This window comes from Ovis canadensis, chromosome 20 (genome assembly GCF_042477335.2).
Source record: "Ovis canadensis isolate MfBH-ARS-UI-01 breed Bighorn chromosome 20, ARS-UI_OviCan_v2, whole genome shotgun sequence".
NCBI classification, from domain to species: Eukaryota; Metazoa; Chordata; class Mammalia; order Artiodactyla; family Bovidae; genus Ovis; species Ovis canadensis.
Window position 1 is genome coordinate 37291768 of NC_091264.1, and position 25783 is coordinate 37317550.

Sequence of the window (25783 nt, forward strand, 5' to 3'; positions counted from 1 at the left end):
TGTTTGCTTTGTGGATGATTTTAATGGTTGATTTAAGGTAGAAGTGAAGTTAAGGAGAGATGAGTTATTAGTGTGTGTTAATTGTGCAGGGAAGACAAATACCAGGGAAGCTGGAGACCTGGGAAAGCAGGAGAAGAAGTTAAACAGGGAAAGACCCTTCTTTAGCACAGTTTACTGAATTAGTTATCCAATCCATTGAATCATGTCAACCTGAGAACTAGACATCACATGATTTAAATATGAGGCAGGTGTTGAACTCTTTCATATTTAAATCATATTTCATTCCATATTTCATAGTTTTATCACATTTCATCAATCATATTTCACTCCAGGTTTAAGAAAGTTTAAAACAATGTTGCTTCACAATGTATCAGAACAGGAGTGAAGGGCATTGTTGTAAAAATAATCCATGGGATTGCAGAGGGTCGGACACAACTGAGTGATTAACACTTATATATGATTAGTGAAAATTAGTATCTCAGGTGTAATTAAAACCAATTGAAATGCATCAGAAGCTGCTGGAGCAAAGGAAGGTCAAAGATGATCCAACAGCATGTTACAGTTGCAAATAAAAAAGGCTATTTTATCTCAGTTTGACACATACAACTAGCTTTGCAGAGTCGTTGAACTGACAGGTGGTTGCAGCCAAGATGTTGAGTTTGTGTATTACAGTTATTATGTTCATCGTAGTAGATGCAGGGGTTCGCTGAAAGGAAAAAGCAAGGTTACGCTATATTGACTCAAAAACTCATCTCTCAGCTTCTTATGCATTTGTAGGTGAGTAAAAGGCTTAAGAGAAGTATATTCTGTTATAGAGTCAATACTATTAAGTAATACTTATTTTCTTTCTACTCTCATTTTACTTCTATGGCATTTTCCATTCCATTCTAGACATTGCTTTTGTCTCTTGGATAAAAAAAAAAACAAAACCCTACCCCATTACTCTGTAGCAAAGGTAATTAGTAGATATTTTATCTTTCTCCAGCTACATTTATTTTCAGAAATGAGTTACTGAAAGTGACAGGGAGAAGAAGAAGGAAAAGAAGAAGAATGACAGAAAAATTGATAAACGAAAAGAGATTGCCTTTTTCCTTGATTTAAAAGCAAATGGAATAAAGTGGTCAGGTGAAGGAAAATAAACCTTTCAGTCTTCCAAATCTGCAGACAAAGGATATTTTTTGGTGTGGGGGGGGGAGGTTTATTATTTCTCCATAAACTTACTGAAAATTAAGTTATAAACATATTCCCATGGACTAGTAAATTATGCCTGAAGGAAACTTCAGAAAAAGACACTTTTTGTTACCTAAGGAAATGAACATGGAATTGGAACCCATTTAGTTAATACTACATTTTAGATAAGATTTACTTAAGAAATAAAAAGATGTACAGTAAATAGACAGTATGATCATCAGCTCATGTCTTCCAATGTGTCCGTGGAAACTTAAAAGTATAAGGATCACCCAGTAAAAAATTACCACTTGCTCTGATAAGTGGACAGGCAGGTAGAGGGGTTATGGCCAAAGAGCAACCTGAGAACCCTGGTAACCTGAAAGCAAGATGTCTAACTTCAGGGCTGCAATAACAGAGCCAAGAAACTCTTTATATAAAGAGCAGAAAAAATTATATTAACGTCTTATCCAAGATGCCCTTATTATAGGGTGAGAACTTTAAGTTTTAGGATGGAAAGTTGACTTTAGACCTGGATGTTCTAATTTCCAATCCAATAGATTTACTCATTGGTCTTCTGGGTCACTTTGGGAGTGGGAGAAGGGAAATCAGATAATGTTAATTACTCCTTTGGGATGATTGAGGAAAAAGTAATATTACAGAATTTATAATATTATTAAACACTTGATTTTAATGACCCATAGCTCCTAGATCAACGATCAATATTAAGCACACTGAGACGTAAAACTTACTACATAGTTTATCTTCACAGTTATTTGGACAGTCTCCACATGGACTTCCCTTATTATAAGGTACATTCTTCTTGTCAGGATCATTTCCCCTTAAAAAAAAAAAACATAGGAGAAAGCGGTCTAATAAAATTCCTTTTTGAAAAATGCAAATAAAATTTTACTCACTCTTGAAAATATGTTAAAATAATTTAAAACAAATGATTTTTGAGAAACTAGAGGATGTAAGGGAAATGAATTTCTAAAAGTTCTGTGAAACTAAAGCTATATAATACATACTCATGACAATAGTGACAAATGTAGAGATAATGAATTCCTTTATGACATGATGACATGCCACAGCCAACAAGGTAAGAAGCGGCCCAAACAACCTGTAAAGATGAGATCGTTACATTAATACTTTGCTCTTTTGCTACACGATTCCAAAATGAATATTGTTACCCATGATTGAAAATAAACACATATGCTTTTCGGATGCTTTGAGCATGGCTTTTTAGGAGGTCATAGAAACAGAGAGATTCCCATGTGTCTAGATATCGTGCATACATATATGCATTCTTGGGTGCCATCACTGACCCTGACTTATGTGCTTCTTCTTATCAAATCTGTATGGAAAACACAGTAACATGAGGAAGACTGTTTGGTGATTGCATAAAAATTAGAGCATGGCAGCAATCTAGCTTAATCATCAAAAAAGTGGCATGGTAGAGAACAGTGAGTTGGCTCTTGAGAAAACAATGAGTCAGGTTCTAAATCCATCTCTGCCACTTCCTGGTGGGATGTCATTTACCAGCTTGTTTTATGTCTTTAAATCTCATTTTATTATTTGTAAAATAAAATATAATAATACTAGCTTCTACATCATAGGTATATGGTGGGGACTGAATAAAAAAAAACTTTCAAGTGTTTGGAAGAAGAAATGTTAAATTACTGCTTCAGAGTAATGGAGCTCATGTTCTTTTGATGGAAATAGTGGGTCTAGTCTACTTTTACCTAAAAGAAAAGGAAAATAGGAGTTTTTGTCTTACATTGTCATATTTTTAGCTCTCTGGGTAATAATTTTATTTTTGTCCTCTGATAGCATAAATTATAAATAAATGGTCTAATGCTATACTATTCTAGGATTCCTGGCACATACCACTGTGTCCAATGATATCAATCTTAAAATAATAATGCTATTGGGATGTCCCTGGTGGTGCAGTGGTTAAGACTGCACTTCACTGCTCGGGGTGTGGGTTTGATCCCTTGTTGGGGAATTAAGATCCCACATGCCACGTGGCCAGGTAAATAATAATAATAAGGAAAAAGAATTCTACTTGCTAGTCTCTATTTAGAAATGTCTGCTTTGCTTTAGAATAAGTGATTAAGTCTATGTTTCTTAAATGTGGTATCTCTGTAAGCTTTTAACATTAATCTGAAGTAGGTTTTATTGTGAGTAGATTTTATTACAGATTTTGTGTCACAGCTGAGTCTTCTGCTTCGGGGATAACGCTGTTTTATCATTTGTATTTCTTGCATATTAAGTATTTAAATCTATCCATTCTGGATGAGTTTTGTTAATTTACATCTTGCTGGAAAACAAATCACCTGATTTAGATATTCAAAGTCATTTTTGTAGAATTAATTTATTGTCTACATTGAAGCCCAGTGGTATTTTAAAAATGTGAATCAGATCAAATCATTCTTCTGTTTAATGACTTCTACTACATTCAAAATACAAGGTAACATTTATAATAGCTAATATGGCTCCAATGATAAGGCCCTTCCCTCTGTGTTCATCTCCTTCAACTCTTGAAGCTATCATGGTTCAGCCTCCTTCTCCAACCCTTTCTTAGTTTTTTCTAAACTAAAGAAGTCCTTGAACATACCCAGATCCCAGATAATGGTTTCCAAGTATTATTTCCCACTAAAAGTTAAGAAGTATCTTTGAAGACTGTAAATTTGCAAAAAGTGGGTGAATGATTTCCCATGGTTCTTATTTGCCTATTTTCCACACACCCTTAAAGTCACTTAATCAATAGGTATATTGGCCAGCACACAGTTTACCTGAGTGTAATGGTCAGTTGTCACGTCATCATCTTTCAATGTCCATTCCCCATACTGGAAATATTTAGACTCACTGTACCAGGTCCTGATCACATTTGACCATGAGATAGGATAAGATGTCAGATGCATATTTTCTCCACAAAAAGTATCTAAGAGGAGGAAAAAGGACTAGGTTATACTTTACAAAGCTTGTAAACATTTTATAAGGATATTCTCCTATTTTAGAAATGTTTCACTGGTCATCCAAGCAATGTTTGATAAGAGGAGACCAACTCAGCTGTATTTGGCTAACAGTTTTCTTTCTCACTGATGAATAACCGTGTGGTGCTCAGGCTTGCTGAAAACTGACAGTAGGAAATGATCTGCAAGCTTGGAAATCAGATCAACCAGCATTTCAGTTTCTGCTGTGTCCAAGCTGATGGTGAAAGATGAAACCAATCAGAACAGTCTATGAGTTGTAACCAAGTCCATGCCTCGAAAGCAACCACACAAAGTCTTCATCATGCAAGGACCTTGGAATACACATTTGCTCATTTGGCCATCCATTCACTTCTGATGTGGGCTCTCAATCAAACATGACGTTTGGTAATAAACTGCCTTCCTCTGGGGCAGGAAAGACTCATATTGCCAATTCACAGCTTAACAGCATTGAGTAAAGATGCCCCAAAATCTTTAAATACAAAGTGTTATTAATGTCTGCTCGTGTAGGAGACACTAATGGCTTTTCAGGAAACTATCAGTGTTCTACCTAATATATATGCCATGAGATGGGTTTATTTTTGAGCATCTAAACTTGTTCTTATGGGCAGCTCCATAGAGTTGAATATGACTCACTTCTCAAAGATAGCTCTTTCCAAAGTTAAGTATAGTCCCATGGTAATACTGTGAGTAGCTGAAATAACTATGGGCTTCCCAGGTGGCGCTGGTGGTAAAGAATCTGCCTGTCAGTGTAGGAGATGTTAGAGATGCGGGTTACATCCCTGGGTTGGGAAAATCGCCTGGAGGAGGGCATGGAGAGAAACCCACTCCAGTGTTCTTGCCTGGAGAATCCCACAGACAGAGGACCCGGTGGGCTATAGTCCATAGGGTTACACAGAGTCGAACACGACTGAAGTGACTTTTAGCATGCATGCACAAAATAACTACATGGAGTGGGAACCTTCTAGCTATACAGCTTTTCATCTGTTATTATTGTATTCAACTATCCTATGATATTGAGAGCTTTGACTCTTTTCTTTTGGTGATTAGAATCAGGAATTTGAAAATTTGAATATCTGAATTTAAAAATTAGCAGTAATGAAACAGTGCGATGAGTCACAATTCACTGCCATTTATGGGGTAAGTGTAAATACATGCTAGATGACTTAACTTACCCTTACCAAGTTACTGAACAATTCCTGAGGACCTTTGAGCAAAAAGGTGTGTTGTATACCTACTTGTAATTCGCCTCTTGAGTGCATTGCTTTGTACCAATTCACAGTCCTTTGACAACATTCTGGCATTTTGTGCAGCTTCTTCACTCCAATTCTACAAGTGAAACACAAACACATGGCCTTAATAACATTTCTGTGATAAGATTCTAGTTCATTCTTTCTAAAAATCCAAAGCTACCAATATTCTCAATTGTGTAGGCTAACAATTGAATTCTCTTAAATATTTTGGTTCGAAGAGGAAGGCAAATCTTTCAGTCCATTGTTTTAACCCTCAAACTTACAAGATCAAAACTTGATGATAACATTCAGATGTAGCTTCTTTTTTCTGAAATATTAGCATTTAAGTAAATGCTTCCATTAAAATAGACAAGTTAGAAATCCATCTCATTATTTATTAATAGTTTTACCTTTGACACATTATTAAATCTCTTTGAATCACAGTTTCTTCATCTGTAAAATATGCCCCATAATTCATACACGATAGTTTGTTCAACATTTTTAAGTTTTTAATTTGGATAATTCATGCAATACAACTATGATATAATAAATCTTATGGTACATGCTCAATAAATAAGTATTTCTGTGATTAGAAACAAATATAGTGTCACATAACTCGATCTAAATTATGAATAATAATAGCAAGTCATAACTAACATACATGCAAGGATCTGTTACCAATTCTTTATGTGTATGCTCTCATCTTTACTCATAGCAGTTCTACAAGGGAATCACTCTTACTATCCCCATCTACAAATCAGGAAACTGAGACACAAAGATGCTGCTTAACTTTTCAGGATAATACCATCTATAAGTGGCAGAAAGAAAATTAGAACCCAAGTTCTTCTGGCTCTGGAGCGTGTGCTCCTAACTCTTGATGTGTGTCGATTGTGCTAAGTTGAAGCATTTTGTTGGGGTTTTCTCGAAATAAGATGAAAAGTAGAAAGTCTACATCCCTTGTTATAGGAGTGTGACAAATGTTCTCCCGGACACTCTCTCATTCTCATGTTATGTACGTCCACTTAAAAGATTGTCCCCAGATATGCACAAAAGACATTATTACTGAACGAAAGTTGCAGCATTTCTTGTTTACTATGGGCTTTTATATAAATCATCCAGCTACTCTTGAAAATAATTTTTCAGTGATGCCCTCACTTAGTTTTTCAATATTTTCCCTGCCGTTGAAGAAGTTTATCTCATACGCATAGGCTGCCATCTGTGTTAGTTTTATAGAATTACCCCCCAGATTGATGAACTGATTAAATTGTGAGGTTAACTAAGTAACTTATTAGCTTAGGGTCAAAGTAAAAATGTGGTTTTTGTGGGGTTTGCTTGTTTCATGCAAGAAAAGATGTATTTCCAGAGTGAAATAAGTCAAAAGAGAAAAACCAGTATCATATATTAATGCATACACCTGGAATCCAGAAAAATGGTAACATGAATTTATTTGCAGAGCAGAAATAGAGACCCAGACATAGAAAACAAACATATGGATACCAAGGGGGGAAAGGGGAGTGGAATGAGTTGGGACAGACATGGATATGTCTATATCCATATATAGATAGATACACATACTACTATGTATAAATAAAATAGATAACTAATGAGAACTGACTGTAAAACAAGGAATTCTACCCAATACTCTGTGGTGACCTAAATGGGAAGGAAACCCAAAAAAGAGGATATATATGTATCACTGATTCACTTTGTGGTACAGCAGAAACTAACACAGCATTATAACTATACTCCAGTTAAAAAAAAGAAAGAAAGAAAGAAAAGAAAACTAGCCCTTGAGGAAAGAAAAGGAAAAAAAAAAAGATGTAAGATATATTTCAATGATGGATACATCTAATTAAAAAAGTAGAGATGACATAAAACATCTCATCAGGGCATAATATCTCCTGGCAGTGGGAATAACATCATTGAACTCACAAATATAAAATCTTGCCTATTCTGACCAGGTCACCAAGTGTTTCGAACTGGAACTTATCTGGCTAATTCATTGCTGACCATTCATTGTGCATGCTAAGATGTACCGCCCATACCCAGATCGCTTTCAGAACTGAAGCACTTATTTCCTCTTGAGCTGAGAGTCTTGCCCACAGAAAGCTCTGCTGTCCTTTTTAACACATGTTGTCCCTATTCATGAGCATACTTACTTCCCTAGGGCAGCACATATCTAGCAGCACAAGCACAGAGCTATAGTAACTATAAATGCCACACAAACTCTCTCCAACTCAGGACAAGGTCTACTGAGCTGTCCTAGTTGTCCAGTTTCCCATGGGATTAATGGAGGCTTCTGTTGTGCCTATACTCACGACCCAACTTCTTTGTACACTCTATGCTGCTTCTTTATCCACATCCACAGATCTCTGTAAATCTGGAAATTGTTCCCCAATAAACATCATACATGCTAATCTCCATCTCAGAGTCTGTTTATCTTCTTGTGTAAAGTACCTGAAACCGTAATTACAAACAGTATGTGGTTCATACTTCTTTGAGGAAGCTGTTTGGGATATTGCCTCTGAGTAATGTTGGTAAGATACAAATGTTTTTATTATACATCATAAGTTAAATCAAAAGTAAGTATGTATGGTTATTGCAGCAAAATTACAAGTTCTGGCTTTAGTAAATGGTTCTGTTTAAATAAAATTCCAACTTTATGTGCAGAAACTTTTGTTTTTCTTTTCTTGAAAATCTTTGCCTGGCATTTGTGATTGGCTTTTCAGCTCTACTATAATTCTATCAGTTCCTTTCTCTCCATACCCTATGCATTATTTACGGAAAAACTCAGCTCCTATATTGTCTTTTAAAACGTTACTCAGTTTTATTGGTACACTTAATTTATCATATTATTGATCTCTCATACCTTTACATCTTAACACAAATATATTAATTTTATAGAGGATGAGATGGCTGGATGGCATCACTGACTCGATAGATGCGAGTCTGAGTGAACTTTGGAGTTGGTGATGGACAGGGAGGCCTGGCGTGCTGCGATTCATGGGGTCGCAAAGAGTCAGACACGACTGAGTGACTGAACTGATATATTCAATGCTGTGCTGTAGTCACTCAGTTGCGTCAGACTCCTTGAAACCCCATGGACTGTAGCCTGCCAGGTACCTCTGTCCATGAGGATTCCCCAGGCAAGAATACTGGAGTGGGTTGCCCTGCCCTCCACCAGGGGATCTTCCCAACCCACGGATTGAACCCAGGTCTCCCTCATTACAAGCAGATTCTTTACTGTCTGAGCCACCAGGGAAGCCCAAGAATATTGGAATGGGTAGCCTATCCCTTCTCCAGGGGATCTTCTTGACCCAGGAGTTGAACTGGGATCTCCTGCATTGCAGGCAGATTTTTTACCAGCTGAGCTACAAGGGAAGCACATATATTTAGTACTATGTTATAATATTTCCTCTGTATTTACCTTGAATACACAATAATAAAGTCTCTGAAATCAGAGACTATATTTTCTGTTCACTCTATAACTTCTTCACTGCCTCCTAGCTACATTTATTTGCTGATTTGGAAACAGGATTTAGAACCCTGTTTGTCCTAAGGAAGGTAAAGTGTTAAGAGCTGGTCCCTGGAGTTGGCCATTCGTATTTGAATCTGTTTTTATCCAGTACTTAAGACTTTGGACGAGATACCTAATTTCTCTGATGTTCAGATTTACCATCTATAAAACAGAGATGATAGTATCATTTACATCACAAGATGATTGAGAAAATGAAATGAAATAATGCAATAATGCTTCAGCAATACATGTACTATGAACTTCCAGATGTTCAAGCTGGCAGAGGAACCAGAGATCAAATTGCCAACATCCGCTGGATCATCGAAAAAGCAAGAGAGTTCCAGAAAAATATCTATTTCTGCTTTATTGACTATGCCAAAGCCTTTGACTGTGTGGATCACAATACACTGTGGAAAATTCTGAAAGAGATATGAATACCAGGCCACCTGATTTGCCTCTTGAGAAACCTATATGCAGGGCAGGAAGCAACAGTTAGAACTGGACATGAAACAACAGACTGGTTTCAAATAGGAAAAGGAGTACGTCAAGGCTATATATTGTCACCCTGCTTGTTTAACTTATATGCAGAGTACATCATGAGAAACACTGGGCTGGAGGAAGCACGAGCTGGAATCAAGATTGCCAGGAGAAATATCAATAACCTCAGATATGCAGATGACACCACCCTTAAGGCCGAAAGTGAAGAAGAACTAAAGAGCTTCTTGATGAAAGTGAAAGAGGAGAGTGAAAAAGTTGGCTTAAAGCTCAACATTCAGAAAACGAAGATCATGGCATCCGGTCCCATAACTTCATGGCAAATAGATGGGGAAACAGTGGAAACAGTGGAAGCTGTGGCAGACTATTTTTTCTGGGCTCCAAAATCACTGCAGATGTTGATTGCAGCCGTGAAACTAAAAACCGCTTACTCCTTGGAAGGAATGTTATGACCAACCTAAACAGCATATTAAAAAGCAGAGACATTTCTTTGCCAACAAAGGTCCATCTAGTCAAGGCTATGGTTTTTCCAGTGGTCATGTATGGATGTGAGACTTGGACTATAAAGAAAGCTGAGCACTGAAGAACTGATGCTTTTGAACTGTGGTGTTGGAGAAGACTCTTGAGAGTCCCTTGGACTGCAAGGAGATCCAACCAGTCCATCCTAAAGGAGACCAGTCCTGGATGTTCATTGGAAGGACTGATGCTGAAGCTGAAACTCCAATACTTTGGCCACCTGATGTGAAGAGCTGATTCATTTGAAAAGGCCCTGATGCTGGGAAAGATTGAGGGCAGGAGGAGAAGGGGACAAGGGAGGAAGAGATGGTTGGATGGCATCACCGACTCGATGGACATGGGTTTGGGTGGACTCTGGGAGTTGGTGATGGACAGGGAGGCCTGGCGTGCTGCGGTTCATGGGGTAGCAAAGAGTCGGACTCGGCTGAGCGACTGAACTGAACTGAATGCGATAAGATTATATAAGAATGCCTTTCAAACTATAATAAGTACAATATGCTGTCAGTTACAATACTCAGAATGCAAAAATGCCTATGCTAGCTGTTGGCTTTTATTATTTTGGGTTCTAAGATGACCAAGAGATATATTTCAAGATCATTTTTCCATTTACTCTTTTCCTCCTTTTTTTGTCATTTGCCTGAGAAAACTGTCCCCTAGGCTCAGTTCCCAGTGCCTGTGTTATTTCTAACCCTTGTTATTCTAGGCTAGTCTGGGGCTAAACAACCAAGTTTAGGATCCCCCAAACCTGAGTGATACATCTGGGATATAATATAGGTGAGGCTAGTCACCTAATACACCTGAATAGTGCCTACATTTGTTTGTTTGATAACACTTTGCTCACACTGCAGGTTTACAGAGAAAAGACAATTTCTCTTTTCTTATACGCTAAGTTGCTTTAGTCTTGTCTGACTCTTTGTGACCCTTTGGCCTGTAGCCCACCAGGCTTCTCTGTCCATTGTATTTTCCAGGCAAGAATATTGGAGTGGGTTGTCATTTCCTACTCCAGGGGATCTTTTCAACCCAGGGATTGAACTCAGGTCTCTTAAGTCTCCTGCATTGATAGGAGAATTCTTTACCACTAGTGTTTGAAACAAGGAAACAGATTTGCCAATACTGGCTCATCTAGCTTCACCACCAGGTTAGAACATGGGCATCTTGATTCTCAGAGCATCTTAGTCTCTGGGCTACTGCCCAATGAAGACAGCTATGAAATGCCTCCCCAAATGCATTGTTAAAGCACCTGTAGCATCTGCTATACTGATGATACTGACTGGCAGCATCAGCATTATCTGGGAGCTTGGAATGGTATCCATCTCAGACCTCCTGAATCAGACCTCAGAGAGTGGGGCCCAGGGTCTGGTGCTTCATCAAATTCTTCAGCTGGCTCAAGCAAACTAGAGTTTGAGAAACACTGTCCTAGGGACCATTAAGAATGAAACTACACTTTCTGTGACGGATGTGGCTCTGTCACTTACTAACTCTGTGAGTTTGGAAAAGCTACTTACTTCCTCTGAGCCTCTGTTTCTTCTGTTGCATGATCGGTTTATTTGTGAAGACCAGACTTTTAGTATATGGAAACCAAATAGAACTTAATAAAATCTCAGTAAACACCGTTCCTATCATTGGCATCATCATGGTTGCTGTTTAATTAATCTTACCATTTTCAGCATGTTGCTGGCTGGTGGAGATACTCCTCTCCTGAGGATGTTATGTGTAGTAACAATTTCTTCTTGGACAGCCTCCATTTCCGTAAAGAGTGTATCATATGGGACTTTGGATGGTTTTGTCTGTGACCAGAAAATTACTAATTAGTCTTGCTTCTTTTAAGTGGAATTTGTAACACATAGTATATTACTTGTAGACTTCATGAAATAAATGTACAGTTTATATTGAATAAACAATACTCTACAGCTCTTTTCACTCTAAGACATCTCAGTAAGCTAGTTTCCATTGCTCCATTATTAGTTTTGAGGACTTCTGAATATCAATCTGACAGTACACAAGTCTACAGAACAGTGCACTATGAAAGGGTTGTTTTTCAGATTTATAATTGGTATTTTGGACCATATTGAGGCATTTTTATTGGGCAATACGAACCATAGTGGAAAATGTTTTGATACTGTTATACCTTTTACTGCCTGACTTCCCTTCCTTGGTGCATTCTGCACCCTACCTCCTGCAAGTGTTCTCTTTGCATCCCAAATAAACCACTCACACTTGAATATTGTTTAAAGGTATGTGTCTGGGAGAGTCTAAATATTCATCACTGAGTACAAAACCTTCAGGATCTTCAACTCAGATTGTGCATCTTTGTCTGATTCATACGAGAAAACATTGATATTTGTATCAGCATATGTACATACAATATAGAATTCAAGTCAACTACAAACTAAAATGTTTCATTTTTTTTACCTTTTATCCTGTAGCTTACTAAGAAAAACAATTAATGGCTTTAATATTTTAGGTTAGCATTAATTTGTTTAAAGAACATCTTTTATGTGTGTGTGTGATTCACATGTATTTTATGCTATTTTTTTTTAAAGTGAAAAACTTATGTGGTATAATTTGAGTGGTATCTGTGTATTTATCAACTACCACAGGACTATCAACAGTTTCTGAATGGATAGGATTCAGCCATACTTTGCTCAAATATAGTAGTTCTTGTCTTATATTTTATTTAAAAATTTAAGGATATTGGGAGAAGACAAAACTATAAAATCATTACACTTCTTTAGAAACTGTCCCCTGTGGATGTCATTTCTTCAAAAACACACTCATAAGGTGCTATTTTCTGTCATACTGCAAGTATCCTGGACTAGATTAGAGGGATCAAACTGCCAATATCCGTTGGATGATAGAATATGCAAGAGAATTCCAGAAAAGCATTTACTTCTGCTTCATTGACTACCCTAAAGCCTTTGACTACGTGGATTACAACAAACTGGAAAATTCTTAAAGATATGGAAATACCAGACCACCTTACCTGCCTTCTGAGAAACCTGTATGCAGGTCAAGAAACAATATTAGAACCAGACATGGAACAAAAAACTAGTTCCAAATTGGGAAAGGAGGACATCAAGGCTGTATATTGTCACCCTGCTTATTTAACTTATATGCAGAGTACATCATGCAAAATGTCAGGCTGCATAAAGCACAAGCTGGAATCAAGATTGCTGGGGAAAATATCAGTAACCTCAGATATGCAGATGACACCATTCTTATGGCAGAAAGCAAGGAGGAACTAAAGAGTCTTGTGATGAAGGTGAAAGAGGAGAGTGAAAAAGCTGCCTTAAAACTCAACATTCAAAAAACTAAGATCATGGGATCCGATCCCATCACTTCATGGCAAACAGATTAAGAAACAATAGAAACAGTGACAGGCTTTATTTCTTGGACTCCAAAATCACTGCAGATGATGACTGCAGCTATGAAATTAAAAGATGTTGGCTCCTTGAAAGAAAAATCATGACCAAGATAGCATATTAAAAAGCAGAGACATTACTTTGCCAACAAAGGTCCACCTAGTCAAAGCTATGGTTTTTCCAATAGTCATGTATGAATGTGAGAGTTGGACCATAAAGAAAGCTGAGGGCCGAAAAACTGATGTTTTGAACTGTGGTGTTGGAGAAAACTCTTGAGAGTCTGTTGGACAGCAAGGAGATCAAACTAGTCAGTCCTAAAGGAAATCAATCTTGAATATTCATTGTGAGAGAGTAACAGGCAAGAAGGTTCAGTTCAGTTCAGTTCAGTTGCTCAGTCGTGTCTGACTCTTTGTGACCCCATGGACTGTAGCCCACCAGGCTTCCCTGTCCATTACCAGCTCCTCGAGCTTACTAAAACTCATGTCCATTGAGTTGGTGATGCCATCCAAACATCTCATCCTCTGTTGTCTCCTTCTCTCGCCTTCAATCTTTCCCAGCATCAGGGTCTTTTCTAGTGAGTCAGTTCTTCGCATCAGTTGGCCAACGTGTTGGAGTTTCAGCTTCAATCAATCCTTCCAATGAATACTCAGAATTGATCTCCTTTAGGATGGACTGGTTGGATCTCTTTGCTGTCCAAGGGATTCTCAAGAGTCTTCTTCAACAGCACAGTTCAAAAGCATCAATTCTTTGGCCTTTAGCTTTCTTTATAGTCCAACTCTCACATCCATACATGACTATTGGGAAAAGGATAGCTTTGACTAGATGGACCTTTGTTGGCAAAGTAATGTCTCTGCTTTTTAATATGCTGTTTAAGTTGGTCATAGCTTTTCTTCCAAGGAGCAAACATCTTTTAATTTCATGCCTGCAGTCACCATCTGAAGTGATTTTGGAGCCCCCCAAAATAAAGTCTGTCACTGTTTCCATTGCTTCCTCATCTATTTGCCATGAAGTGATGGGACCGGATGTCACAGGACTGATTTCATTTAGGATAGACTGGTTGGATCTCCAAGGCTAGGGGTCTCCAAGTGGAGGAAATAGGCTGCAAGTGTCAGACGTTTTTTCTATCTCTCTTTAAGGGCAGGAGGAAACAAACTACAAGTGTCAGATTTTTTTTTCCCTTCTCTATACAAAAGTAAAAGGAGGTTTCTCTTAAAATTCTCTGATCCCATGACGACACCTGGTTCCACGTAAACGTAACTTTTCTCAAACCTTGAGCTAACCAATGCATTTTTCTTATGGAAATGTTTTTCTTAAGCTATGTTAATGAACTACGTATTTACCCTAGACTCTGTCTTCAAATTGGTTCCACCTAAGACTCAGAACCGACTTGACAAACCAGTATGTTTTACTCATACAATTGTTCTCCTAATCTATGTTAATGAAACCAAATATTCGCTTGGAAACTTGCCTTTCTTCAAGAATCATGTCCATCGTCTTATAGCCCTGGGGTGACTCACCTTGTGCCAATATTATCTCAAAATGCAAGTTGTGGGTGAGGAGCCTGGTGCCACTCTGAGTTTTGAGACATTTCCTTTCTCTAATTAGCAGCCTGCTAGTAGCTATATAACATCCTGCTAAAGACTAGCAAGGGGGCACTCTTTCTGCCCCCTTCTGATGTCTATGTCAGAAACTTTCTCTGTCTCTTTTTTACTTTAATTAAACTTGGTTACACAAAAGCTCTGAGTGATCAAGCCTCATCACTGGCCCTGGATTGAATTCCTCTCCTCTGGAGGCCAAGACTCCCTGTGTCTTTCACGGCTCAGCAGCAACCTTTCAATTGGAAGGACTGAAGCTGAAGCTCCAATATTTTGGGCACCTGATGAGAAGAACTGACTCATTCAAAAAGACCCTGATGCTGGGAAAGATTGAAGGCAGAAGGAGAAGGGGATGACAGAGGATGAGATGGTCGGATGGCATCATTGACTTGATGGGCATGAGTTTGAGCAAGCTCCTGGAGTTGGTGATGGACAGAGAAGCTGGGCAGGCTGCAGTGCATGGGGTCACAAAGAGTTGGACACGACTGAGTGACTGAACTGAACTGAACTGGGAACCCACAAGAATTTCCCTAAGATCCATATGATAACTCTCCCTGCTCCTCTTAAAATATGCTGCTTCAGTGAATTTCATGTCATTTAGCTCAAGCTATCCACCTCCAAACATTTACTTTTGTGTAGTGATTTTCCTGTAAATTCCTCTCATTGATAGAAATTGGGTCTCCTGAAATAATTCATCTTGTCTACCCCAAATTCTGCAGTCAACAGGAGTGACAGCAGCATTCACAAGGATGACTCAACCATCTCATATCCTGGGCCCTTGAACTTTAATCTCTTAAACTTCTCTTCTGAGGCTTTTTAGTTTTCTACCATAAAGGTTGCAGCCAATATCTGATGATCACTTCAAAATGCAATACTTTTAACTTACCAGAGGATTGCTGGGTATCAGGCAAGAGCTCCATCTAGTTTCTCGTGGGGAAAGAAGTATGAGGGATAAGATCCAAACAAGCACCCCAGTAATCTAATGTATGTAGATTTTCTTTCATTTATTGAATTAAGCAGCTTTCACTTTTTTCCACTTTTGACTTCTATCTAGCATGTGAAAATATAAAAACCACTCATGTTCTATACCAAAACTATTAACCAGTTCATCATAAAAAATATTTTCAGTACATTGCAATGTAATATTTTCCTTATATCATTGAGATTTTTCTTACAGGTACATATTATTGTATGACTTGTAAAATACTCAGAATTTATTTCTTCTTATATACCATTAAATGTTCCATTTCTGTTCTGTGAATGTTGAAACTCTTGTTTTTAATAAGTAGTGAGATTCAAGCATCATATATTGACTCCATTGCTAACAGCTCCTCACATTTCTCTCCCTGCTGTTGGCATATTTCATTTTTTATTTTTGGTTGTGAAGTGAGGCTTGTGGGATCTTAAGTTCCAGACCAGGAGCAGAACCAAAGCCCCATGCAGTGGAAATGTGGACTCCAAACCACTGGACTTTGAGGGAAGTCCTGGCACTTTTCATTTTATATTTAATTTGGATGTGTTAAATTCTTGTCATAGTCATAAATCAGAAAGCTCAGTTGGGATATTGATGAAATACTTACCTTATCTGGAGAAAAACTAAAAAACAATATTTCCCCCATATTTTCATGGAAAAGGCATGGATCAGCTGTAAAGAAGTAATTCCCACCCTACATTTTTAGCTTTTTGAATTATTCAGAGAAGTTTAATGATGTAGGCATGGGCTTGTGAAGTCAAACTGCTTAGATTTACCTTCAGACTCTGCCACTTCCAAGTTATCTGACTTTGGACACATGACTTAACCTCTTATGTTTGGTTTCTTTCTCTGTATTATGAGATTAAGAATAGTACTTGCCTAATAGAGCTATGGTGAGAACTAGGTGAGTCCTGGGCATGTGCCTGTGTGTGCTCAGCTGCTTTAGTCGTGTCCGACTCTTTGTGACCCTGTGGACTTTAGCTGGCCTACTGGGCATAGCATCCTCACAATAGTGCCTGGAACAAAATAAGTTGTAGCACAGAGTTAGCTCTTATCCTTCTCTCAAAAGTAATCACAAAATATACAATCCTCACATACTTTTATAATCAAAACAGGCAGGCAGCCAGCAGCAACGGCCAGAAACAAGAAGCATTTCATTGTCATCCCTGTAAGAAAAGTAACATAACTTTAGACTATTGCCGACTTGTGGGGATAATGTTTTGTCATAAGTCTTTTTGGGAAACACTTTTACATGCATCTGCATTTTTTATTTTTTTGCAAAAAGGGACCTGCAAGATCAGAACAAAGTTTTAATATGCTAGTCATTGGTACCAAGAGAGGAAGAGAGAACTATGATTGGGAGAATAACAGAAGTTAGTGTTAATCCCTGGAGTCTCTGAATATGTTACATTTTGTGACAAAAGAGAATTAAGGTAGCAGATAAAGTTCAAATTGCTCATCAGTTGACTTTAGAGTTGGGATAGTGTCCTGGCTTATCCATGTGAATTCAATGTAATCATGATAATGGTAATTCGTTTCAGTTGTGCCCAACTCTGTGACCCTATGGACTATTGGCAGCAGGTTCCTCTGTCCATAGGATTCTCTAGACAACAATATTGGAGTGAGTTGCCACGCTCTCCTCCAGGGGTCTTCCCGACTCAGGGATTGAACCCATGTCTCTTATGTCCTCCTGCATTAGCAGGTGGGTTCTTTACCACTAGTGCCACCTGGGAAGCATATATGAGAGACAGAGGCAGCATCAGTGATGGATGATGAGGAAGGCTCAGTTAGCCACAACTGACTTTGAAGACAGAGGGAAGGACTATGAGCCAAAGAATATGGGCAAGCTGTTGAAAGTAGGCAAAGGCAAGGAAATGAATTCTCCCCTGAAGCTTAGCTCAATGAGACCCATTTGGATTCCTGAGCTCCAGACTATATAAATAGTAAATGTGTACTGTTTTAAGATTCTGAGCTTATAGGAATTTGTTGCAGTAGCAACAAGGAAACTAATATAAACACAGCAAGATTAGATTTGAATTTTCTATTGCTGGAGAATCCCAGGGACTGGGGAGCCTGGTGAGCTGCCGTCTATGGGGTTGCACAGAGTTGGACACGACTGAAGCGACTTAGTAGCAGCAGCAGCAGCAGCATAGCATACTTTGGCCACCTGATGCGAAGGGCTGACTCATTGGAACAGACCCTCATGCTGGGGAAGATTGAAGGCAGGAGGAGAAGGGGACGACAGAGAATGAGATGGTTGGATGGCATCACCGACTCAATGGACATGGGTTTGGGTGGACTGGGGGAGTTGGTGATGGACAGGGAGGCCTGGCGTGCTGCGGTTCATGGGGTCGCAAAGAGTCAGATACGACTAAGCGACTGAACTGAAATGAACTGATAGCAAGAGGGTGTGATGTTGGTGCACATGCTTTACATACATGATTTGGAGATATTCTGTAAAGTCTGTTCACTCTATCAAGAGCGGTTGTCATTGTGAGTGGAGCAAATCGGAGTGAATTTTATTTTTGTCTGATACAGGTTGCCGATGCTAGCATATTAATAAATATAGGTTATTAAATTTGGTTGATACCTTCTTTTTACAGTCTGCCAAGTTTAGTTCTGAATCAATCCTGCTGAGTGGGAAGCAGAAGGGGCTGTTTGGTTCTCATTTTAAAGAAGACTTTCCAAGAGCAGGTTAGACGATTTGCACAGAATAATACAAACAATACAGTTTGCCATTGCTGTTAAACTTCCCCTACAAACATATTTGTATGAGAGGAATTTGTAAATCAATTCTTTCAGGGAACATACACACATAAGCAATCTGTCCTTTACTGCATTTTTTTGTATCTTTTTTTTTCCCTTCCTCCGTTTCTGCCTCCAAAATTTTACAAACCCTCAAACTCTAAAGTACACAATAACACAGATGAAATATACAACTTATTCTGTTACTTAATTCTCAACAATCCAATAAAGCAATTTTTTTCCAAGAAAAAAACAGAATAAAAATCTTCTCAACTATAGTAGGTTGATACATACACACAAGTTAGCATTTATACCCGTTATACTATATCTCTACATCTTTTTCTAAGGGAAAATTTGCGGGGGGGGGGGGGTGATGTGAATGCTCATTATCTTAATTGTTATGATAATTTTGCAGATATATACTAGCATGTACCTCAAAAAACTGTCATAAAAAGTTTAAGAAATACCAAAAAAATTATTTCACACCAATCAAACAACTGGAATTGATAATTCAGATTTTTGTCTTTCAAGTCTTTTTTCTTATGCATAAATTCAATATTCAGATTCATCCATAATATGCATAACGCATACAAAAATTGTATCCTGTTTCCCCCAGAATTTCTATTATTATATATTCCTTATGATCATTGTTTTGATAATGTGAAATAGCTGTAATTAGCTTTAGATTTTGACTAAGTCTGATTTTAAGCTTTAATATTTTTCTCTACAAGTACTGTTATGTTATTATAAATATTTTAAAACAAATACCCTGCCATTTTTAGGATATTTTTCATAAATTATCATAAGATTTGAGCTTCAGAATTTGAAATTGATTGAAATCTTGCACTTTTTTCTTTTGACATGATATAAAACTAATATTAATCTAAATAAACCTGATACACAATAAGTGCTCAATAAATATTTATTAAATAAATTATATTTTGTATAGTTGAAATAATTGCCTATTTCAGAGCCCCCCCCCCCAATCTGTTAATTAAATGTGATATAATAAAAGTCACACTGATCCTGGTGTTAAAATACTAATGATTTGTTCTTAGTTTTCTTATTAGCTCTGACACCAATAAATCCACAAATTCTCTGAAAATCAGTTTGTTTTTGCTTAGAATGAAATCCAGCATGTTGGAGATATAGATGGCTTTCAAATTCATAGAAGTACAGGAGACAACCAACTCTGGAGCTGTAATTTGCTCAGTGAGCTTTATAATCCAAACTTGAAAGCCATGCTATATTACACAACAGGGTTATAATTCTGATAGATAGCTTCTGACAGATAGCTTTTGAAGACATACAGTATCCTCCATATTATTGAAAATAGATAAATAGAACCTGGATATTTTATATACAGATATAGTATCTTCTGTCATAAATAAGTGAAAAATCATTGTTTTATAATGACACAAGGAATTTGATACAATTGATGATTTAATGCTAGCTATTATATCCTGTACAAGAACTGAAAACAACTTATAAAGAAGCTTATCATGACCTCTTGAGACTGTTTAGGGGATAGTCAGTGTCATCTGGGATTATTGTTACCTTAACATGTTGGGCTCCTCCAAAGAATTTTGGTTGATGTTAAGGGCAACTAAGCTAAAGGAACATACACATTTTTGAGCCTAAGTTTTGGCTTGGGTCTAAGAATAAGTAGAATGTGTGCATTCAACTTAAAGCTCTTCAGAGATCAAGGTACCAGAAAAATAGGAGGCTACCTTTATTTAAGGTTCACATTTGGAGAAACAGTCAAAACAGAAAGATAAAGGTTAACAGTTGGGAATCAGTGGTATAGTAAGCATTTTAGAATGAAGATTGGATTCAGGTAATTATACATGTATTCTTGTTGGCCTGAAATTTTCTATGAATGTACTGATTTGAGGCTCTGGAGTAGCCCTTAGAGATAGAGTCAGATGCTTGGGTTAAGGGACTAGAAAGCAACAGGCATCAGGTGGGGATTTTGGCAAGCAGTGATTCTGGCAAAATGATCAATGTGCAGAAATAAATAGAACTGGAGAGCATGACTCAGAGGTTGAGCAGAGGTTGTAGGGTGGAAAAAATAAGTGGACCCAGGGTAAGAGACTCTGGGGACCCACTGAGACTTATCCACTGGAGAATTAATGCAGGTAAAGTTTCAGGACCAGGGCCAAACTCCAGGATGATCTAAATGATTCTCTATTGATTGGAGGTCTGAAAATCTTCGTATAAACTAGGCCATTTTAACTATGAAATTCCATTTCCTGTACTTAGGTAAAGGCAGCTTTTCTGAACAGAAGTATTACAGAAGCAGCTGACATATCACCTCACTAACTTTAGCTTCAGTCCCTACTTAACACAGTTATTTCATAAGCAATAGACAATTTTAAGCCCAAACTCTTAAACTCTCTTCTGATAATATTAGAAACTTGATACACTTTAAAAAATTAATTTTCCCTATGTTTCTGTTTCAGTTTGTAGGTCTTATTAACAAATAAACAGAACTTGGCTATTTGTAACTTAATTTGGTAGGAGGAAAGATCAAAAATGAAGAAAAACACTAAGGATAACCAAGTCCTGCCCTCTGGCATGCCCTTGGGAATTCATTCTCATATATGGATTAAATTGCTAGACCATGTCCTACTCAGAAAGTACTTACAAGAACAGTCTCTTCCTTCCTTTAATCAAAGAGTTCATAAGAATGAACTCTACCAAATTAGGTCACCAGCCCTTTTTATCTTATTTACCTCAGTGAATTTGTGAATTTAAAAATAATAACCACCACCAAAAGTAATATACATATAATAGTTTCAGCACTCAAGAAAGTGCCTAATTCTTTTGAGTAATTCCCAAGAGTAAGAATCATTCCAATTTCCGTAATTTAATCAACTTTATAACTTTACGTAGACAGAATATATATTGTTAGCATATAAACATTTTCACTTAATATTACGCCTATGACATTCATCCATGTTGCATGTAAAGAAGTTTATTTTTGCTAATAGCTGGGTAGTATGCAGGAATTAGAATTTATTTATTATTAATTAACATTTGGTTTGTTTTCAGTTTAGAGCTATTACAAATAAAATTTCTATGGACACTTTTCTGTATGCCTCCTGGTACATATTATTATTTACTTTTTGGGGACATAGAAGTGGAATTATTGGGTTATACAATATACATATGTTTTCCTTCATCAAGTACTATAAAATATTTTTCCAAAGGAGTTGTAGAAATATGTACTTTTATGCTTCTACGAGCTTCATATCCTTGCCCATACATGGTATTCTTTTTTAAAAAAATACTCATTATGTGTATGTTTCATCATGGTTTTTAATTTGTATTTGTCTACTTACTAATGATATGGAACACATTTTTATATAATTGTCAGCCACTTCCATATTATCTTTTGTGAAGTGTCTGTCAAATTTTTCACTCTGTTATAATTAGGTTGACTGCATTTTTCTTATTGCTTTGTAAGAATTCTCTACATATTCTTGATATAAAATAGTTGTCAAATATGTGTGCTGTAAATCTTTTCTCTTAGTCTGGGAGATGAGTTGCCATTTCCTTCTCCAGGGGATCTTCCCAACCCAGGGATTGAACCTGCATCTCTTTTGTCTTTTGCATCGGCAGGTGGATTCTTTACCACTGAGACAACTGGGAATCCCACTAGCGGCGCCACTCTAGATAAGTGGACCAGTGTAATACAATAGGATATGTAAACAGGATTGCATAAACTGTTCATGTGTTTTATGGTTTAACTGTTTTAAATCCATGCCTGTTTACTCCTAATGTAAAATCTGAAACTAGCCTGCCTTCAGTTATAAAAGAGCCCGAGGGCCACTGCCTTATGACAGGCTGGTTGCTTTGGAAGCAGTGTCACACAGTTCCTGACATAAAAGATGCCTGCCTTGGCACTTTAAGATGTGTATAGCCACATGGTATTTGGCCCTACATGAAAATTAATTTCTTCTTAGTCTTGCTGCAAGAAGTTCTGGAGAATGATCTGAATAAGTAATATTACACTTGTATAGTATGTCTAAGTTTATTAAAAGCATGGAAATAACTAATATTTAATTTTCTTTTCCCCAAAGTGGTTATACTGTTTTTTCTAAACTTTTTAATTGAAGTATAGCTAATTTACAATATGTTGATTTGTTTATACAGCAAAGTGATTCAGTTTTATATATATGTACATTCTTTTTATATTCTTTTCCATTATAGTTTATCACAGGATATTGAATATAGTTCCCTGTGCTAACAATAGGCTCTTGTTGTTTATTCATTCTGCAGGTACTAGTTTGCATCTTTTAACATCAAACTTCGTCTCTATAGCTCCCCCACTCCCCTTCCTCTTTAGCAATCACAAGTCTATCCTCCAACTAACATTTATATTATGATGAATGGTGTTAAGGCTGCACATAATCTCTTATTTAACATTATGAGGATGCTATTAAGCAGTCATGTATCATTAATCTCACTTGTCAGATAATTAAACCGACACTTGAAGATATACAGAACTTACCCCAGTTCACACAGTTTGTCAGTGTTATGATGAGAACCAGATATTTGGCTGTACAGTATATTCTTGCCTTTACACAGTACTCCACATGAGAGATTTGCTCTATGAGGAAGTCAGCTCAGTGAAAATGTTTACAAGACAGTCAGAAATTTACAGGCATGAACATATAATACTCAGAACTAATCTAGAGCCTGTGAAGACTACAAGTCACAATTGTGGATGTGTTTCTTGTTTGTAATCCAGATAATGTCACCTATGAACCTCACCAGTCTTAAACTGCCACATTTAAAACAAACTGCAGAGATTAGCTGCGTGATTTAGTGGGGCCACTATAGATAGCAGGACACGCAAAATGATCCCATGGCCCAGAAAAGAGAAGCAACTTATCGGCTTTCTTTGCATGCTTGCATGCTTGCATCTTAGTAAATAAATATTTAAGTATTTACTAAGATGTTAATATGTGCCATGCCTTCCTCTAGACATAAAGAAACCTAGAATAATCAAATACATAAACTGCTCTCAATCTCCTGAAGTTTGCAATCTATCACCTGGTATAAGGTACATACAATGCATTCATGGCAACTGCACTATAAATGCCAGACAATTTGAAATTCTGGGAATGAAAAGAGAAGCAATCAATTTTCCTAAGGAACATCTTGTACAACAGGAAAGCTGCCTACAATATGAGAACGTTCTAATAAAATTTTGTGTAATAAAAAATGTCCATGTCATTTGTCAGACATGGCATGGATTAACTGCCTTGAAATGTCTGGAAATATTAGATACTAAAGTACTAAATACTCCATATGAGCTAGATAAGGACAAATACATAAGACTTTCAAAGCAAAGAAGGACATTGCTACACAGACAGAAATTATATGTGAGTGTAGAAAATCACTCTGAAACCAGGTATAATCAGATGCTTTTGTTTTATTGTTCTGAAAACTTGGAAAATGTTTGTTTACTTGAGCATCTTGCCATTTATATTGAAGTCTCTATGTAGTATAATATAAATGGAAGTCTGTCTGTATATTATACCCTTCCACTTATATTGGAAGTTTATTATCACTTTCTTCTTTGGAAGAAAAAAAACATTATTGTTTAATAAAAATATATTCTTTAGCTCTTTCCTGAACAAGTTCAGGTGAATATCTACAAGGGAACAAAGTAAGGGAGATAAGGTAGATAGTGTATAGTCTTGGATTATTTTGTGTTATGTGTTGAGGTAGGGAAAATGAAATAAACAAGAACAGGGATATGGAAGGCTCTTGAGACAGCATTCTCTGACTTTGCCAAAGAGTTGATAATGAATGCCTGGAAAACAGTTTGTGAGAAAGGATGACTAAATGTCACTCAAAACTTGCTCACCTCTAGCCATAAGAATTTGTTGTTGTTTCTGGAGATGGATGTTAGTAAGCTGGAAACATGCCAAAGCTTATCTATAATTCTCCTAATATTTTGTAGACAGAGAAATCACATCTCTGAAGTAAAACTCACAAATTATTGAGCAATTTTTTTTCTTTCACATGGTAAAAAGAAAAGCTGGAAAAAGAATTCTGTTACTTCATCAAACCAGCATGGTTTATAGATTGGAAATGTATGATTTGTCATTTATGTCTTGCTACACTGCTGTTTAGAAGGAAGAGTGTTGATTCAACACCAAGTCAAGTGTTTATGGAAACTTAATTGCTTTGGTTTTATCTGTTGGTCCTGTCAACTCCTGGCATTGCTCTACCCAACACAATGCTGTCTGTATTTTTGTCACTGATGTCTTCATAAAGAGTTGCTATCCAGCTTAAAATATGGTTTTAAAAGAATTTGGGACGTGTTGGAAAGCACAGAATAACTTGATTTGCATACGAGTCCCATGTATGGATGCCAGTTGGCTGCTTCATTCACATCTTTCTTATTTTCATACATTGTCCTTTTTCTGTTTAAGCTTCTTAACATAGTATGAAATAATCTGCCATGACTTTTCTTTTCCTAAAACAGAAAATCGAGACACATTGGTCTAACATATGATATAAAAAAAATGATAGAACAGAATAGAATTGGATTTATCACAGAAAATCTTTGGGAGATAGATGAAGACTAATATGTTTATAAGCAAGTGCATCATGTTTATTAAAACATATGCATCTTAAAAAATTTTAAAACATCAATTATTTACTTAATGATTGGCTACCAAAATTTCAGAAAACACAATAATTTTAAAACAGATAAATATAATGAAACAAAAATAAAAATGCCATTTCTTCCTGACATATTTTTAGTGAGAGTGATATTTCTAGCTAATTCATAAACGGGTCATCAATACCATACAATGGATTCAATAATAACTTGAACAGACTAAAAAGGCCTTTTGCACAGAGGAATAAATCTGTGATGAAACACTGGACTGAAAAATCTGGAGTGTTGGTAACTCAGTTTAGTACTGCTCAGTTTGTTAGATGTGCCCACATTCATGAAATATGTAATAAATGAACTACAAAACTATATATTTCATGGTTAGAAGAACATAACAGAAAAATTAGACTTGGTGTCCCATGTTTGGATTAGGTTAATGATTGATGTTCTCTGCTCAAGAAGCCTCCCTTTCTGTTCCAGTTCTTGAGTAGATAACATTTCCTTTTCTTTGATCATTCCTTTTGGGAAGTTAGTTGCACAGTTGTGTC

The 25783-nt window shown here is 36.9% G+C and overlaps 1 protein-coding gene across 1 annotated transcript; it reads right to left on the reverse strand.

The window, feature by feature from the left end:
• Nucleotides 1-578: 578 nt before the first annotated feature.
• On the reverse strand, nucleotides 579-17014 carry CRISP1 (cysteine rich secretory protein 1). Its single transcript, XM_069564267.1, has 7 exons — nucleotides 16949-17014; nucleotides 11579-11707; nucleotides 5399-5489; nucleotides 3963-4111; nucleotides 2196-2287; nucleotides 1920-2008; nucleotides 579-706 (listed from the first exon to the last, which is right to left on the reverse strand). The coding sequence occupies exons 1-7, from the start codon at nucleotides 17012-17014 to the stop codon at nucleotides 579-581; spliced, it is 744 nt and encodes a 247-aa protein (XP_069420368.1).
• Between the last annotated feature and the right edge of the window lie 8769 nt (nucleotides 17015-25783).

What these genes read in the sequence shown, in the direction of transcription:
- CRISP1 (XM_069564267.1), bottom strand. Translation starts at nt 17,014, where the DNA reads ATGACAATGAAATGCTTCTTGTTTCTGGCCGTTGCTGCTGGCTGCCTG. An exon ending in ACTCAAGAGGCGAATTACAA is followed by an intron (nt 4,112 to 5,398) that starts GTAGGTATACAA and finishes TCCTCCTCTTAG; the next exon opens with ATACTTTTTGTGGAGAAAAT. An exon ending in CTGTGAAGATAAACTATGTA is followed by an intron (nt 707 to 1,919) that starts GTAAGTTTTACG and finishes TTTTCCTTTCAG; the next exon opens with CGAACCCCTGCATCTACTAC.